The sequence below is a fragment of the Natrix helvetica genome (assembly GCF_964273705.1).
Source record: "Natrix helvetica genome assembly, chromosome: Z".
In the NCBI taxonomy this organism is placed as follows: Eukaryota; Metazoa; Chordata; class Lepidosauria; order Squamata; family Natricidae; genus Natrix; species Natrix helvetica.
The window spans coordinates 2947897-2966974 of record NC_138554.1 but is presented as its reverse complement, the minus strand read 5'-3'; the positions used below and the strand labels follow the sequence as shown (position 1 = coordinate 2966974).

Sequence of the window (19078 nt, the reverse complement as noted above, 5' to 3'; positions counted from 1 at the left end):
GATGCAGAGAGAAAAGATGACCTTGGGCTTCTAGAAAAGAAGGACAACAACACGTTGCACAATTCTACTCCTTTCTATTCCCCCTCCCAATTACTACACGAAATGAAACAGCAGAATGAAAAAATAGAGAGTGTGGCAGGCCAAAGATCCTAAAAAGGAATATAACTGCAGAATGCTTTATCAATTTCTCTGTGGCTCGAATACGTCTGTCGCTTAGGGTAAGACTTGGAGCCAGAAACACAGGTAGGAGTTTAGGCCTTCCAAAAGAGGTGAACAATTTGGGTTCTTTTGCTCTTTCACCTTTCACCGCACCGGATGGTTCTCTTTATTTTATTTTCAATTCTCTTGGGGCACAAGAGAGGCCAAGAGGATGCGGGCTTTCTCACCCTTCACCGCACCGGATGGTTGTCTTTATTATATTTTCCATTCTCTTGGGGCACAAGAGAGGCCGAGAGGATGAGGGCAGTTCTCTGCTGTAGAGAGAAAGGCTTTGGTGTGGTTGAAGAAGGCAGGGGAGATGAGCTGCATCCTGGGCTGGGTGGATGACGCAGCTCCTCCCTTGGCCGTTGAGTTGGAAGACTATCTCAAGAGAAGTTGCATCTCTCAATCTCTCTGGGGAAGGAAGAAGAGAGTGACGGAGAGGCCAAGACCAGCGTCCTCTTCATCCTGAAGTGAAGATGGAGATCATCGCTTGGATGATAGGTTTGGGACCTCTTTCTTCTTCTTCCATCTCAATCTGACTCTTCCTTTTCCTCATCTGAAAGCTGATATCTTTACTCCCATGTATTGTCGTCCCCCCCTACATCCTTCTCAGGATATTCTTCTTCCCTGGTTCTGTTAAGTGGAATAAAAGGGGTACTTTCCTGCCTCCCCACCCCCCAATCAATTGTATCTCCGGTCCTCTTCATCCTGAAGAGAAGATGGAGATCATCTCTTGGATGATAGGTTTGGGACCTCTTTCTTCGTTCTTCCTTTTCTCCCTCTTGCTCCTCTCAAATGATTGAGAATTGAGGACATCAGAATGGCTGAACTTTGGAGAGAAAACCCTCCTGGACTCCATTTCTGTCCTTAATGATAATTCAAAACTGGTAAGGATGGTTTGGGAACTATTATGAGTCCCCCAATGGCCAGAGCATAATTGGAAGAAGACCCCTTCCTCCTCCTCCTTCAGGGCAGCTTCTCATCTGCTGCATCCATTCAGGGAAGAAGATTCAGTTGGGGATGATGGAGCTGAAAGCCTTGCAGAGCCTGGGATCACCTCTCCTTCTCTTAACTCCACCTTCCCTCCTTCTCTCTTTCAGTCCTTCCATGGATCCTCCTGGGAGCAGGTGAGAGACCCTCGTGCAGACTTTGCTTCTCTTCACAAACACTTAAACTGTGATTGATGTGGTCTCTGAAGGACGGAGAAGGTCACCGAAAGCCCAAAGAGTGATTCAGAAGGAGAAAACTCCATCTCTGTGGGTGCAGCTGCTCTGCTGTTCTTTTCCACTTGGGTTGGTGCAATGGGCGAATCCAGTCCTTGTTGCTTCTTCAGGAGGCATCTAAGATGGATATGATCAAACCCTGTTGAGGTACCTCCCTTCATGGAGATACATCTCTGAGTCTCCCTGAAGGGCCAACCCAAGATTATCTAATCTTTGGTTTGATAAACTTTGTCAAACTGAAGAATGAATAGCTGTTTTTACCAGATAACCCTGCAAATCCTTCTCTTCATGTCCCTGGTGAGTCTAAGATGGACCCTTCTAATAAAGGTCCACCTCAACAACGTCTTCTCCCAATATAAAACGAAGAAGGGCCTGCAAAGTAAGGAGAGCAGAATGGAAGATGGTCCTAAAAGATCGGGATGGATTGAAATTTTGCATAGGAAGAAAAATCCATCTGGTTCAGTTCCAAAGTGGGAGAAAAGTGCTGGAAACAAAATGGAGGCTGATTGGAAAGTAGCATGTGGTTCTGGGACAGCTGAAAAATTAGCTTGATAGGTGCATGGATTTTTATACAGTTTCTGAGATGCTGCTGGGGATTGTGCAATGTTTGAAATGTCACTAGGGGATTTTGCAACGTAGTGAGCTCTGTGTCTTTTGCTATCCTAACGGTGGTGGGTTTCATCATATTATCTCCTAAAGGTCATGTCCTGTCCTTCTTAATCCCATTACCCTGGAGCTGAAGATGTTTGGTTTATGAATGGATTGGCCAGGATTTCTTAATGGGCACCAAATCTCCATCTCTAAAGATTCAGGCATTTCCTGGAGGCTGTTTTACTATGCAGGAAGAGCGGGGTTGCCTTTAAGAACATGTTTTCTCCATTTAGCCCTTTGGGAAAATATAATATTTTACCTCTTTTAATATTCCCCAAAATATTTCATTCTCTACAAGGTGGGAGGGCTTCCCGCACTTGGATGGACCTTCATGCAAGCCATCGAGGGCAGGAGAACTTTTCATTTGCAGCGTTCTGTCCTGGCGAGAGGAAGCCATGGGTCAAGGGTCCTCAGAGCAGATGATGGATGGGAGTCAACCTGGGAATTGGGGTGGATGTTCTGGTGTAGAGATTTGGTTCCAGGAGGCGATCAGAAGGAAGGACTCAATGGTTTCTCTTTCTTTCTTCAGATTCACAGGCAGATTCATCTCTACCAGCCCCCAGGCTGTCCTCGTCTATTCAACACGACTTTGTTATTAAAGGAGAAGAGATCCCCTTGAATTGCTCCCTCCCCAAGGGAGTCGAATCAGGGACTCCAGAGGGACCTACTAGAATGAAGTTCTTTTTCTACTGTAGGGATCAATCCTACTTACCAATTGAAGATGGACATCTCCATAACAATACCTACAACCTCAGGACTGGAAATCTGAACTCTAGCCAAACAAAGATAATATGCACTTGCAAGATCAGGGGAACATCTAAAGGATGGACTTTTTCTCCTGAAAGTAACCAGCTGGTCTTCTCAGTGGGTGGTAAGACGAATATTTATTACCCCCAAATATTCATACCAGAAGGTAACACAATGCTCAACCTATGAAAGTGCACAATAGACCTTTCAAAAATAAACCAAGTAAACAGAATATGAAAAATCAAATAAATCGTTAAATAAATAACGCCCCCCGTAAAAAAATGGTTAGCAGGACATTCTTTCAATGGGAAAAAAAATATTCCCCCCAATGGGCTTTTATTGTTTATTTTATTTTATTTATTAGTTTGACAAAAATGTACACGCTGACCACTCTGTTACTGCAGTCGTATTTTCTGCAATCGAGTTTGAGTTTGTATCAATGATTTGTGCATGTATTATTGTGGTTGAAGCTGAAGTAGTCATTGGCAGGTAGGATGTTGTAGCAGACAATTTTGCGTACTATGCTTCGGTCAGACCACAGGGGAGAACAATTACAGAAACAACGAATCCTTTTCGACTCTTGTATGCTTCATACTTACCTACTTTAATATTGACCCAAATGCATTCAAGATAGTTCTCATCATTGTTGTGCTCTATTTCTGTAGAGACGTAGTTATTTCTTATATATAGTGCAACTCCACCTCCTCTTTTATTTGGTCTATTTCTTTTAAATAATTTAAATCCTTCTAGCTGTATGTTCCATTTGTCAGTTTCATCCCACCAAGTTTCTGTAATGGCAACAATATCGTATCTGCCCTCTTTTACTTGAATTTCTAATTTGCCCTGTTTATTCCTCATACTCTGTGCATTGGTGTATAGACATTTGAGTCCATTTTGATTGACCCTGTGGTTACTGTATGCATATCCTGTGTTATGCCTGACTTCCCCTATTTTCTTGCCACTTGTATGATTCATGCACATGGTATGGCACTCACTATTAAATGCTTGGTTTTGCTTGACAGCGGGAGTGATAATCTTACCCGCACAAACATCTGTGTTACATGCACTGATAACCCTATGAATTTTAGTTTGCTGGGGACAGAAATGTTCTGTATCTATTAGTTCTCTGTCCCCGCTGTCCCCTGCATGTATTATTGTGGTTGAAGCTGAAGTAGTCATTGGCAGGTAGGATGTTGTAGCAGACAATTTTGGGTACTATGCTTAGGTCAGGCGCAGGGGAGAACAATTACAGAAACAACTAATCCTTTTTGACTCTTGTATGCTTCATACTTACCTACGGTACCTATATAGTTTCTGTACTTTGCTGCCTATTACAGAAATTTGCTTTTCTTCAATTGGAAGATTCAGGTGATGGGAAGATAGAGGTAATGATTTCTTGGTCCAGTCTCTCTTGTGTGAAAAGGTGTAGACTTTGTGTTGTTTTCACTCTAAGCTAAAGTCAAATTCATTCTCCTTCCTTATTTTCCATTTTAACCTCCATTATCTGAAATATCATTGCTTTGCCTCATAGAAATGGTACCTTAGATTCAAGGAGACACTCTGGATGATTTGAGGAAACTCCTCTGCTTCAAAGTAGACATTAATATATCTCCCTTGTGAACATTTTGTGCAGATGGCCTCCCTTCCCCATTGCTGAGAGTGGATCCGTTGTCCCAGAGGGTGAAGGAAGGTGACCCCTTGCTCTTCCTCTGCTCAACGGAAGGAGAAAATGCAGAGAAGAAGTTCCATTTCTACAAGGATGGGGTGGAGATCCCCTCCAGGGAAGAAGGTCTTCTGGAACCCTCCAGTGAAGCCACAAATCCTCTTCAAAATGCCTCTCTGAGAATCCCTCATGCCTCCTTCAACCACAATGGAGAATTTGCTTGCAGTTATGAAGAAAAGAGAAGCAACCGATGGGCCAAGTCTTCTTGGAGCCAGGCAGTGAACGTCACAGTTGAGCCAGGTAGGAGATTTGGATTTGGTTCAATCTCGAGACCTCCATGAAAGGCATGAAGGACAAAGAAAGTCCTGGAGAAAAGCAAATGAGCTTTGTGGGGTTGTTAACTAGCTCCACAGAGAGGTCCATGAAAAATCCAGAACTGAGCTTGATAAAAAAAGGGGGGTCTGTTTCATTTGTAGATTTAATGGATTTTAAACCTTCAATAACAGGCAGAGTAAAAATGTTCTGCCTAAAATACTAAATCATTTCTCTTTTTCGTTACTGAAACCAGTTTTGACCCGTGATTCAGATCCCATTTTGATATATTCCTGGATGGCGATTCCTCTTATAATCCTTATAATCCTGCTGGTTCCCTTTGCCTTTTATTGCTGGAAGAAGAAGATCAGTAAGTGAAGGGTTTGGGTTCAAGGGTTCCCTCACCTGGAGTCCTAGATGTGGCTCCTGATGGGGTTGGAGATGTTGGCCGAGAGATTCTCTGGGGAGGCAGGAAAGGAGAGCAAGGCCCGAGAGAGAGAAGGACAAACAATATGTGAGATCGATGAAAAGAAGCCATGTTATCTTTCTTTTTTAATCATTATTATTATTATTTCTCCCTTGGAAGCATCAGCATCCCAGGGACAATTTCAGCTCGTGGAAAAGAAAGAGGAAAGAAATGATCTTGCAGTGACGGAGCTTCAAGCAGCAACAGCAGCTAGTTCTTCACCTGTCAAGGTAGCTAGTGGGATTTATGGTTGACTTTAATCAGGGAAGTATATGTTTACAGGTCTGTTTACCTTGGAGAGCGAAACCAAGTTTTATCCCCATTATTGATGGTGTCCTCTGGAGTCTCCCAACCGCCATGAAGAAACAGGAATGATGTGGATAGGATTCAGAGCTTCTGAACTTCAACCCTTCAATGCAAACATGATTTACTTTCCATAAAGACTGTTTGTCTTGAGCTCTCTAAACATCTGCTCTAATTTTCTTGACTTGCTTAGGTTCAACCAAAGAATTTAGGAATTTTGCAAGTACCAGATTTTTCTTTAAAAGTGAGGAAGCCGAGTAATTCTCTTTATGGCTTTCCGTCTACACAATTGGGTGTTGGCCAAGAAATTGAATGGCCTTGAAGCCCACACAAACAGAAATGATTTTTTTTTCAAAAGCCAAGTTTCTTAGAAGGCATTAAAGATTCCTATAATTAAGTGTCGGGGGGAAGTTTCAGGGGATTGGCCATGTGGGTTTCTCAAGAGCATCTCCAAACCCTCCAGAATATGAGACAGGAAAATAGTCTGGGTCAGGTCTGATGCTGAAGGTCAATCCTTCTCCTTCTTTGATGGGCTGGCAATCTTTCTAGATGTGTCGATCATATTTATTCTAAAAATGCTATAAAATGATGGAGAAATCCCATGTTCTCAGTGGATTCCTCACCTGCAGGCAGAATGAGCAATGGCTTCTCAGAAGAAGAGTCTAGAGACAGTCACTTCTCTGAAATAGTATAGGTTCTCCTGCTTGAACAGGGGGCTGGACTAGAAGACCTCCAAGGTCCCTTCCAGCTCATTTGTTCTATTGTCTCACTTTCCCTAGGACTCTGAGGTCACTTACAGTTGCATCCGGGACTCCTTCACTCCGTCTCTTCCTGGATCAACAAGGAAGAACCGTCTTACGCAACTGGAAGAAGAGGGGATATTGTACAGTGACATTGTGTTCTAACCAAAACGGAGGCAGCAAAGTCATCCCAGATTGCAGTAAAATGTGCCTCTCTCAGTCCAGTTCCTTATTAGGCCTAGATATGGACATCACCCTTGAAGAAATGACGAGGGGCAGCTGAACTTCGGTTTACGGCAGAAAATACATCAAATAGGGCAAAATCCTGGGCATAATCTTATTGTAGGAGTCTGACAGGGAATTGCACAGCTGGTGTCCAAATGGAGTCAGAGACGCTGACACAAACTTGTAGTTTTACACAAATAAATACATTTTACAACTTACAGCTAGTCCTTGTCTTACAACAGGTTATTTAGTGACCGTTTGAAATTACAACGCCAGTGAAAAAAGTGACTTATGACCGTTTTCCACATTGGTCATTCCCATGATCAAAATTGAGAGGCTTGGCCACTGACTCATACTTATGACAGTTGCAGTGTCCCGGGGTCACGTGATCCCCTTTTGCGACCTTCTGATAAGCAAAGTGAATGGAAAAGTCCCTTTGTCACTAAATGAACAACTAAAGCCATTCACTTAAGAAAGGTAAGAAAGGTCTTAAAACGGGGCAAAATTCCCTTAACAAATGTCTCACCTAGCAACGGAAATTTTGGTCTCTATTGTGGTCGAAAGTTGAGGACTCCCTGAATATACAGAGCAAAAAAGTTAGTCAGGCTCAACAGGAACATCGTGAGGTAAATCACAGAGCTCACAGAAGAAAAAGGCGGGAAAAAAGGGAACCTCTCCCTCCACACCCCAGGAACCAATCACAGCACAGATTGCCTCACACAGGCACAAGCACTCTCCAATCAATCAGGTATAATGGCGTGTTCTCTCTGCACAAACGTCACTGCTTCAGTTACTAAATGTAAATATTTTCACCGAATCTCAGTTCTATCTCAATATAGACTTGAGCCCGCTGGGGAGAAGATTTCCATTATAATTTCTTCTCTTCGTAACATACTTTTTTAAATCTTCTTCATAATTGGCCTTTTAATCTATAGGGGCAATCTAATCTCTCTCCTATAACTCCGATGGTGAACCTATGGCAGTCATGCCACAGGGGGCACACGGAGCCATCTCTGCAGGCCGTCGCTCAGGTCAAATCCCCTCCGCATGTGCCTACACTTTTTTAGCCAATCGGCTGATTTTGGGGTCTCTGCTGGGAGATGTGCACACATGCGTGGGGAGCGGTGCCCTCATGCGTGTGGATGGTGGGGGGTCACACATGCATGTGCAGGAGTTGGAGTGTTTCTGGGTCCTCCTAAGTGATGACCCCCTTCTCACTGTCACATTTCTGAGAGATATGTTTTATTAAGCCCACAATCACTTTTTTCCCTCCTTCGGTGTTTTTGATGACTTCACGTTGCATGGAGTTGGGATCTCCAGTGAAGCTTAAATGTCAGAGAAAAAGCAAAATAAAAGCCAAAGTAGAGATGTGCTGTGGGAAAGCCTCCATTTCTGAGTTAATGAGTTCAGTTTCTGGGTCCAGTTGCGGATGAGTCCAGGATGGAGAAGGAGGGTCTCCGGCGCAGGTGATGGGTGGGGTCCCCATCATTGTAAAATCCAGAATGTAATTCAAGAGCAGAGTTTTTGTTGTTGTTTTTAAATCAAGGATAGTTTCTGGATCCCCACATTCAGGGGTGGGTTCCTGCACCGGCATGACTACCGAAAAATTTTGCACGCGCAAAAATTGTGTTTGACCTTCTGGGGCTGGGGTGGGCATGGCCAGCTCAACATAACTTGTGTTCTAGCCATCCAAGAGCTCCTGAGCTCCATTTTCAGCTGCGACCGTGTCCTGCAACCCTCTGCCGGCAAAAATGAAGCTTGGGAGTTCTGCCCTTGGAACCTTGCGAGCTCCATTTTTGTCCGCAATGGCCTCCTGCAACCTCTGCCAGCGAAACGGAGCTCAGAAGAGCCACTTGCAGTCCTCCTATGCTCCATTTTTGCTGGCAGAGGCACTTCAGGCTGGTCCTTCGTAGTTTCCAGGGCAGCCCTGCATCTAAGCAGATCTAAGCACCCCGTGGGCTGGATCCAGCGCCCAGGCCTTGAGTTTGACACCCCAGCTCTAAAAGGATGCAAACTGCCAGATGTGTGCAAGGAATATACTGTACATCCTCCCATTCCCTACTGTTCTATCGGAGCTGAAGAAGCTTCTGGGATGAGAAGCAAAACATCTTCAAAGACAAAAACAAGGAAAGGACTTGAATCGGATGGTTACGTTTGCCATTGGTTTACCTACCAACAGCTGAAATAAAGATTTAAGTTGGATAAGGGAATTATGGGTTTTATTTTGTTAAAAATGAACTGGAAATCTTACTGTGTGGAAACTGTTAGATCGGGTAATGGATAGGCACACACAGGCTAAAGGGAACAACAGCTCTTTATTAAGTACAACAAGTGAGAACAACCCAGCGACGGTTGAGTCTGACAGCAGCCCTTTTATAGGGAAGCCCCGTGTCAGAACCCTATTGATTTAATTTTATCTCTGCTATTTCTCTGGTGCCTCAATCAAACACGTCTAAGCAGCTTAAGATTCCTGCAGCAAAGCAATCAGAAAACTACTAACAGAACCAAAACCCAAAACTAAAATTGGCAGTTGACAAAATTAGCTGTTTCCCCTCTTGCTTTCTTTTGGATCCTTATTGGCAATTCCAACTGGATGGTTTAAAAAAAACAACAGCACCAGAGGAAAGATGCTCAGCTAGGAGATAAATCTGTCACTCAAATCCACTTCTCACTAAAGGCAGCCTTGGTTATTCCACAGCTGATGGGCTGGCCTGAAGATTTCTTTTGGATCCTTCAAGGGAAGAAAGCGAGATCCTTTGGGATTCTTTAATGGGAAGATCCAGCTTCTCGTGTCAAATTTGCTTAAGCCAGGATCCAACCTTCTATGTCTTTTAATGAGCAAGATCTCCTTCGAGAGGATCTCAACTCCTGGTGACCAATTTGACTCTGTAGTTTATTTCGACAATAGTACGAATGCTATTGGCACTTGCCTTCATCCAAGATGATTTTTCCAATGTCCCCATTCTGGATTTCTTGAAGAAACCAGGAGGAGGAGGAGGAAGATACTTTAAGAAGTATCCAGAAAGTCTTCAAGCTTTTGTTTCTGAGACCAGCCAAAGACAGACTGGCCTTTTCCAGACATGGAGAGGATTTTTCACATCAAAGATTAAAACGAAAATGTTGTCCAGCCGGAACGGAAGAAGATACAATTAAGTCTCAGAAGTGGCCATTGGAAAATATCCACACAAGAAGGGTAATGCATATAGGCCGATAATTACTATTCTGAGCATTTATAGAGGTTGTTGGAGGAAATCTCCCCAGTTTGTTCCCAGCTGGGACACACGACAGATGCTGAGAAGAAATGGATGCAGAAGCCAGTTGCCAGAAAGTGCAATTTTTTTAATGTAGGAAGGCAAAAAGTAAAAAGTGACACAGCTCGAGAGTTCCTGGTTTACAAGCAGATTGGGGGTAGGCAAGTCCATGCCTTCTTATACATGATTTTCCTTGGAAGCTCCTACAGTTTGATGGGGTTATTTGTGTACCTCTAGTTAAAGTGATTGCCTTGGATTCTGTCTTCCTGCCTTAATGTGTTAATCCTGTCCCAGGATCTTTGTCTTTTCTATCCTGGGGGTGAATCCTGTCAGGGGGCTGGAAAAACAGGGAGTTCTAGTTTTGCCTTGGAGAGTTTATTTTTAGCCTGATTCCTCTTATCTTAATGGCTCTACTTAAGTGTTTCTGTTGTCAGCTCTGTGACTTTTGTAACAGCCATTTAGCAGGGCTTCTGAGGTTTCTGGTGCTGTGAGGTTTCTGGCACTGTCCATTTGGGGTGCACTTCCCACAAGGGTCCACAAAAAGTCAACCAGCTCATTCCCTCAGAGATATTTGGCAACCCCCAGGAGCTGATTATCACACTTTAAAAAGTGTGGTTTATGGAGAACTCTTCTCCCCTTCCATTTATTTTTAGTGCTGGGGAAAGGAAAAAAGGAGAGATATTTAGGAATGTTGAGGGGGGGAGATTTCATGATGGAACATCAACAGTCATAAGGAAACACCCCCCCCCCATTTTTGTGTCTTCTTCTGTCCTCAAAGCCAATCTTTTTCTCTCTCTCTTCCTTAATTCCTTTCAATCTTGGGGTCTCTTAGTTTGTCATTACCATTCAGGCCAAGAATTCCCAACTGTGTCCACCTCTCATCTTTCGCCTTTGTTAAATGGCTCTGGCCTCTTGAGATCACCAACCGTTTCATGGTTTCCTTCCACCAAAATTCAACATGTCACCTCTACTTCCCTTTGAAATACCTCTCAAACACCTGGCCCATTTCCACCCCAAAAGGCCTCTCCTTCTTGATGTCCAGGTTCTTCAGGTTGGTTTGAAGAGACCTTGATTTGAGGAGGGGAATAGTCCCAAAAGATCTGGGAGTGATGAGGTCTTGGATGGACCTTCATCAAAGCCAATAGCTGGAAGACCATAAGGCCCATCAGAGATGCTCTTAAGAAGGGACTGATAAATTTGAAAGGCAACATTCTGATGTTTTAAAACACAGCCAACGTGTTTAAGAGCTTATTTCAGTCGAACCTACTGTTCTCTGATGATATTGCCAGTTGAAGTGTTTCTTTATTAATGCGTTATTCTTCTTTTGATGGCACGGATGTATGGTTCCCCTTTGGAAATGCAGGGCTTAGGAGAAGAAGTGGAACGAATCAGGTCAGGTACACAAGGCTGGCATTTAGGTCTTGCAAAAAGCAAGGACATCTTGGCTTCTTGTCATTCACACCTCTTTTTTTTAATTTTTCAATTTTATTAACAAACATGTAAAATACACACAAACAAAACTTCGACGTACAACACATTTACACAATGCAATACAAACAGGACCTTCCTGTTCTTTCTAGTAGCAATTATCAATCAATAGCGCTCACCTTATATTATTTCCCATTCAATTATATTTCATTTGAGTTTCACCATTCTTAAAGGAATTTGTTACATTCCTTCATTGATTCTTCTTTCTTTTCTCCATCCACCTATACCATTTATCCCATATCTGCTAGAATTCTGATTCTTCTTTTCCCTGAATTTCTTTAGTTAGTTTGTCCATTTCAGCACAATCCATAACCTTTCTTATTATTTCATCTTCACTTGGAGTTAGTTTGTTTTTCCATTTCTGGGCAAAGGCAATCCTTGCCGCCGTAATTATATGTAGTATTAAATACTGGATTTCTTTTTTGTATTTTGCAGACATTATTCCTAATAAAAAGATTTCAGGTTTCCATTCTATTTTTAACCCCCGTTATTGCCTCCAGCCAATTTTTGATCTTTTTCCAGATTTTTTTAGCCTCCTCACAGGTCCACCATAAATGGTAATACGTTCCGTGTATCGATTTGGATTTCCAACATTTTGGGGAGGTATTTGTTGAGATTTTACCTAAACTTCTTGGTGCCAGGTGCCATCTATAAAACATTTTATCTGATCTTTGAACAATTTTATCCAATTATCCAATTTGTGTGGTTCTGTTTCGATGTCATCTAATTTGGTATCTTTATTGTATTTAGTTTTGATTTGAAGGTAAGTTAGCCAGTCAACTTGCATGTTCCGTTCTGCCAATTCTTCAATTGTTTTTACGTTTCCCTGTCTATCAATTAAGTCTCCATATCTTAGCATTTTGTTCAAATCTATAAAATTTGGATGGGTCGACCTTTCTGTCGGTGATAGCCAATTCGGAATTTTCACATAGTGGGGTTTTTTAAAAAAAAATTTGAGCCATTTTTGCAATAACGCTCTTCTGATAAAATGATTTTGAAAGTATTTGTGCGTTTTATTTTTATCATCTCACACCTCTTACCGCACCGGATGGCTATTTTTATTTTTCATTCTCTTTGGGTGCAAGAGAGGATGGGGGCAGTGAACTGCTTCTCAGAGAAAAGGCTTTAGTGAGGTGAAGAAGGCCGAGGAGCTGAGCTGCAACCTGGGCTGGATGAATGACGCACGTCCTCCCTCGGTCATTACGCTGGAGGACTGACTCAAGGGAAGTCGCATCTCTGACTCTCTCTGGGGAAGGAAGAAGAGAGAGACAGAGAGGCCAAGAAGAGATTCCCAGGAATCCCGAAGAGAAGATGGAGACCATCCCTTGGATGATAGGTTTGGGGCCTCTTTCTTCTACTTGCCATCTCAATCTGACTTTCCTCCTCGCTGAAGAGACAATTGCTTTACTCCCACGTTCTTTTCTTATTCTAGATCTTTCTCAGCAAACAAGAACTTTCCTGTTTCTTATTTTGGTGCAATTTGAACAACGGGGGGCACTTACCTGCCTCCCCACAATTGTGTCTCTTGATTTACGACCATCTGAGCTAAAGGGAGTTTGGGTGGATGCAGGGCAGTCTCTCTTCCTCCCACCAGAAACACCCAGAAAAAGACCCAAAACTGCAGCTTCAAAGTCAATTAAAGAGATTAGGAAGTTGAGGCAATGGATGAGCAAAGAAAGGGGTCGTTCTGTGGGACACATTGAGGGGTGTTGAGTATAAGGGGCCTCCCCTTTCTCCTTCCTGCTCCTCTCAAACGACTGAGAACTGAAGACATCAGAATAGCTGAATTTTGGAGTGAAAATACTCCTGATAGTCTCCTTTTTTGTACTTCAAGCTAATCCCAGACATAATACAGATGGTTTGGGGACTCTTATGACCCCCAAAGGCCAGAACATGGGTGGGAGAAGACCCTTTTTCCTTCATCTCATCTGATGCATCCATTCAGAGAAGAAGATTCAGTTGAGGATGGAGGGGATGAAAGTCTTGCACTGTCTGGGATCATCTCTCCTTCTCTTAACTCCACCTTCCCTCTTTCTCTCTTTCAGTCCTTTCATGGATCCTCCTGGGAGCAGGTAAGAGACCCTCATACACACTTTATTTGTGTTCACAAAAATGTGGGCTGTGGTTGTTGCATCTGGATGGTTTTCTTAGATCACGGAATCGGAATATAGAGTTAGAATGAATTGGAGTAAAAGACTTAAGAGAAGAATATGGAAGACAAGCCAAAAGAGAGAGATAAGATTAAAAGCTTGGATGTGGACAAGAGATGATGGATAAGGGGAGAAAAAGACTAGAAGATTTTCCAGGATTATACCTTCATAATGTGTACTAATATTAGAATTATATAGACTGGATAATTATTTTGTATGTAGTGTAATAAACATCAGGATAAATATTTTAATATAAATAGATATGAAGAGTGTAAAAATGATGAATAAGAATTACGTATCAATTGGAAAATGAGAGCTTGAATGATGGTATTATCGAACGTGTATAAAATATGATTAGCGGTGAAATGATAAAATCAAACAATGAACGATTAGAAAATGAAAACAATATAGTTTAATGTAAACGTGTTTATTAATAGTAGATCTACACAAATTGGAGGATTGGAAAGAATATGAATGGATGCACTTTAAATGCCCAAATGATTGCGACTGGCATTAGAAGTGTACATTGAATGATGAAAGAAGGAAGGAAGAAACTTTAACATAAACAGAACAGACGAATAAGGGGAATATAAATAATAAAACAGCTGAAGATGGGAAATAGAAAAGAAACATCTTAGGATATTGCAGCAGCATGGGTGGGTGGGTGTGGGTGTAAAAGGTTAAGACAGAGATAGAAATAAGAGGGGAATAATATATAGATATATTAACATATTAAGGTATATGAAAGAATAGGAAGGAGGTCTCAGCGCTGGTTCTTGAGGAAAACTCGCTTGCCATGCCGGCTCTGATCTGATTTTGCGGTGCAAGAAAACCAAACTCCAACCCTCCTGTGGTTTCCAAGGTTTTCCTGGTTGAAAGGTTGGAAGTGGTTCTCAGTGAATCCGTCAGGAAGACTTCTGGCTTAGAGGAAGAAGAAGGAGAGCAGGGCCATAGAATTGTCCTCACCTGGAGAAGAGACAATCGGTCAGTCAAGGATCTCCGGAGTTGTTTAGAAATGGGAATCGGGGTGGATGTTCGGGGGTAGAGATTTGGTTCCAGGAAGAGATCAGAAGGAAGGACTCAAGGCTTCTTTTTCTTTTCTTTGCTTCACGGACAGATTCAGCTCTTCTGCCCCCCAGCCTGTCCTCATCTCTTCCACACACCGTCATTATCAAAGGAGAAGAGATTCCTTTGAATTGCTCCCTCCCCGAGGGATCTTCTGCAAAATCGTTCTTATTCTACTGCATGGATCAATCGGACGTACCAATCAAACAGGAAGATATCCATAAAAATACCCTCATTCTGAAGACTGCGGATCTGGATTCAGGCCAAACAAAGATAGTATGTACATGTATGTTCTGGGGATCATCTGGAGGAAGCCAACTTTCTCCCAACAGTAACCAGTTGGTCTTCTCAATCATTGGTAAGATGAATATTTATTGCCGAGAAATACTTAAATCAAAGGCAGCACCAATGCTCAACCTATGAAAATATAGCAGTTCCATAGATGGAAGGCGTAGACATTTTGGTGAGGTACCAATGTTTAGTACTATAAGGGGCCCAGACCACTCCAGAGAGAAGGAGTGGAATGTCTGCCAGTTTGAAATGAGGTAACGGAATGTGAGGCAACTGGCAGTTGGAACAGAGTTCTTTTCAGATGGGGAGTGGGAGTAGAACTCCTTAGCGTCAGAGCTTGTTAATTATTGTATAAGAAATACTAATGATCTGATGGTCATTTTGAAAAATCCTTTCTTAGCAAGCCCGTGGACGCCAAGAGGAACATATGTGACACATTTCAAGTTTATAGGCTTTACGGTTGTGGAGATTTCGTGATGAGTGGGTGGTACTTGGCTTTTATATATATAGATTACAGGTATGATTTTTTGTTTGCCACAACCAGGAATAAAATCTCCATTCTGGGCTCTAATTTAACACTCTGTTATTAGATCCTGCAGAGTTAAAGCAAAGAAAATTCACAACAAACTTTTTACCAAAAATGAAACCGTCATAAATAAACCTGAGCCCTGTGCTTTTTATAGTCACTGCAGTACAGCAAGAGAGGGAAAAGTGGGGAGGTTTCATTTCTTGACCTGAGGCAGGGTTTTTTTTAAAAGCAAGAAAAGGTTTATTGTAATTTCCCCTTTAAGTTAAAGTAAAATTAATTTTCACTCTTGTTTTCCCCACTTTAAATCTCATTTTACAAAATATTACTGCTTTGCTTCATACAAATGGTATCTTAGGGCCAAGGAGGCACTGTGGATGATTTGAGGAAACTTCTCTGCTTCACAAGGAGGCACTGTGGATGATTTGAGGAAACTTCTCTGCTTCACAGTAGACATTAATTTATCTCCCTTGTGAACATTTTATGCAGACGGCCTCTCTTCCCCCGTGCTGAGAGTGGATCCGTTCTTCCAGTGGGTGAAGGAACGTGACCCCTTGCTCTTCCTCTGCTCAACGGAAGGAGACAACGCAGAGAAGAAGTTCCACTTCTACAAGGATGGGGTGGAGATCACCAGCAGCTATGAAGGTCTTAGGAAGGAGTCCAGTGATCTCTCAGATCCTCTTCAAAATGGCTCTCTGAGAATCCCGCATGCCACCTTCAACCACAGTGGGGAATTTGCTTGCAGTTATGAGGAAAATATAAATGGGCGCTGGGTCATGACTTCTTGGAGCCAGGGAGTGAAGGTCACAGGTGAGCCCGTCAGGGGAAGGATGGATGGGATGAATTCTTGGATGTGAGACTATTGTGTTGTGGGCTTCAGTAGGCAAGAACCAGACCAGCATAGCTGCAACAGCTTTTATTGACTCACAAATGGAACTGAGGAACTGCAGGCAATTGCCTGTGATTTATACTCTAAGCCCGGGATGGCGAACCTATGGCATGCGTGCCACAGGTGGCACGCTGAACCATTTGTCAGGGCACATGAGGCATTGCCCTTTTAGCTGGCCAGCGCGCATGCGTGCGCTGGCCAGCTGACTTTAGACTTTTTATGAGGCCATTTTTCACCCTCCCCAGGCTCCATAGGCTTTATAGGAGCTTGGAGAGGGCGAAAACAGCCTCCCTGAGCCCCCCGGAGCCTTCAGGGGCCTTCCAGAGGCTTCCCTGAAGCCTCCGGAGCACAAAATCCGGTCCTATGGGAGGGGTCATTTTTTTGTCCTCCAGAGCCTTCAGGGAAGCCTCTGGAAGGCCCCTAAAGGCTCCGGGGGGCTTAAACCGGCACTATGAGCAAAATGGAAGTCTTTTCCTGAACTTCCGGTTTGCCCGTAAAGCTGGTTTTTTGCGCTCCAGAGGGTTCAGGGAAGCTTCTGAAGCCTCTGGAGGGCCTCCGGGGGGTGGAGGGTACTGTTTTCACCCTCTCCAGGCTCCTATAAAGCCTCTGGAGCCTGGGGAGGGCGAAAAAAGCATGAAAAAATGGGGGGGTGTGCCCCTGTCATGCGTGCTGGGGGTCACGCATTGCATTATCGGTATGGCACGCCTGCACACGACCCCCCCTGCGCTCCCCCTCGCTTTTGGCACCCGAGCCAAAAATGGTTTGCCATCGCTGCTCTAGGCCCACAGGGCCTTAACCAATCATAGAACTAGAAAAAGCCCGCCCAAATATTAATGTTCTACATTTCCCTCCAAATCGTTGAGGTCATCTAAAGGTTAGTTTCACTTTAGCACAGTTAACAGTTTAGAGTCATCTAAAGGTTAGTTTCACTTTAGCACAGTTAACAGTTAGGTTCATCTAAAGGTTAGTTTCACTTTAGCACAGTTAACAGTTTAGGGTCATCTAAAGGTTAGTTTCACTTTAGCACAGTTAACAGTTTAGGGTCATCTAAAGGTTAGTTTCACTTTAGCACAGTTAACAGTTAGGTTCATCTAAAGGTTAGTTTCACTTTAGCACAGTTAACAGTTAGGGTCATCTAAAGGTTAGTTTCACTTTAGCACAGTTAACAGTTAGGTTCATCTAAAGGTTATTTTCACTTTAGCACAGTTAACAGTTAAGGGTCATCTAAAGGTTAGTTTCACTTTAGCACAGTTAACAGTTTAGGGTCATCTAAAGGTTAGTTTCACTTTAGCACAGTTAACAGGGTCATCCAAAGGTTAGTTTCACTTTAGCACAGTTAACAGTTAGGATCATCTAAAGGTTAGTTTCAATTTAGCACAGTTAACAAGGTTATCTAAAAGTTAGTTTCACTTTAGCACAGTTAACAGTTAGGGTCATCTAAAGGTTAGTTTCACTTTAGCACAGTTACTGCAACTATATACATTCGATACATAACAGAGACCAGCAGGAAGTCCCACCACCATAGGCTAGACTAGGAAGGACAAAGAAAGGCCTGGAGAAAGGCAAATGGCTTCTGTGGGGTTGCTAAGAAAATTCCCTGGTGAGGTCCTTGAAAAATTGAGAGTTTGCTGTAAGAGATGGTTATTTCAATTATAGTTTTCATATGATCCAAACCTTGAAGAACATCTAAGACGTTCGGATTAGAAATACTAATTTATCCTTCTTCTTTATTGGTCAAACCAGTTTGGCCCCAAGATTCAGAACTTATATGGAGATATTCCTGGGTGGCGCTTCCTCTTATAATCCTGCTGGTTCCTTTTGCCTTTTATTGCTGGAAGAAGAAGAACAGTAAGTAATACAACCCAACAGCAGAGTTGGAAGGGACCTTGGAGGTCTTCTAGTCCAACCCCCTGCTCAGGCAGGAAACCCTATACCATTTTTCACAAGTAATTATCCAATCTCTTCTTAAAGACTTCCAGTGTTGGAGAATTCACAACTTCTGGAGGCAACTTCTGTTCCACTGATTAATTGTTCTCACTGTCAGGAAGTTCCTCCTCAGTTCTAAGTTGCTTCTCTCCTTGATTCGTTTGATTAGTGAAGGTTTTGGGTTCAAGGGTTCCCTTACCTGGAATCCTAGATAGCCCTCCTGGGAAGTAAGAAAGGAGAACCAAGCATGAATATGAGAGATCATATCATCTGGGAAGATAACACATGAGGATGGTAGAAAGTAGTAGTTTCATCCTTATTTTTATTATTCTATTGGAAGAATCTCCCTCCCAGGGACAATCTCAAAAAGAGGAAAGAAATGATGGCGGGATGGAGCCTCAAGCAGCAAGAGCAGCCAGACCCTCGCCTGTCAAGGTAGGTGATGGGATTCATAGGTGACTTTAATCAGGGTCCACGGGAAAGGGTCTTGACAAGTGAAGCCGGGTTCCTGGGATCCCCACTGAGGGTCTCCTCTGGAGCCACCCAACTGTCTTTGTGTAGAGACAAGGGTGATGCAGATGGGCTTTAGAGTGCCTGAACCACCTTGTTGTAGTCTTCGTAGATAGCTGAACTCTGACCCTGAAACTCAAGCAGGATTTACCTCCTTTAAGCCTTGATCTTTCTGAACATCTTCCCTAGGTGTCTTCACCTGATGGGCTGGGAATCTTTCTTGGCTGTAGCAGACCAGTCAATCTTATTTATTTCCAAAGAGCTGAAAACTGATGGAGAAACCCCTTGTTCTCAATAGGTTCCTCGGCTGCAGGAGACTGGATGTGTGAACAGTGCCTGTTGTTTCACTAAATTTCCCCAAAACTCTGAGGTCACCTACAGCTGCATCCAAGACTCCTTCATTTCGTCTGCTCCTGGACCAACAAGGAAGAACCGTCTTACACCACAGGAA

General features: G+C 43.0%; 1 protein-coding gene across 1 annotated transcript; it reads left to right on the top strand.

The window, feature by feature from the left end:
* Positions 1-577: 577 nt before the first annotated feature.
* Positions 578-18830, top strand: LOC309381709 (pregnancy-specific beta-1-glycoprotein 9-like; the record flags this gene model as incomplete). The annotated part of the gene is made up of 7 exons (XM_081932996.1): positions 578-702; positions 1302-1328; positions 2605-2946; positions 4456-4785; positions 13316-13342; positions 15792-16112; positions 18817-18830. Exons 1-7 carry the CDS (start codon positions 678-680, stop codon positions 18828-18830), a joined length of 1086 nt encoding a protein of 361 aa, XP_081789122.1. The 5' UTR covers positions 578-677.
* Between the last annotated feature and the right edge of the window lie 248 nt (positions 18831-19078).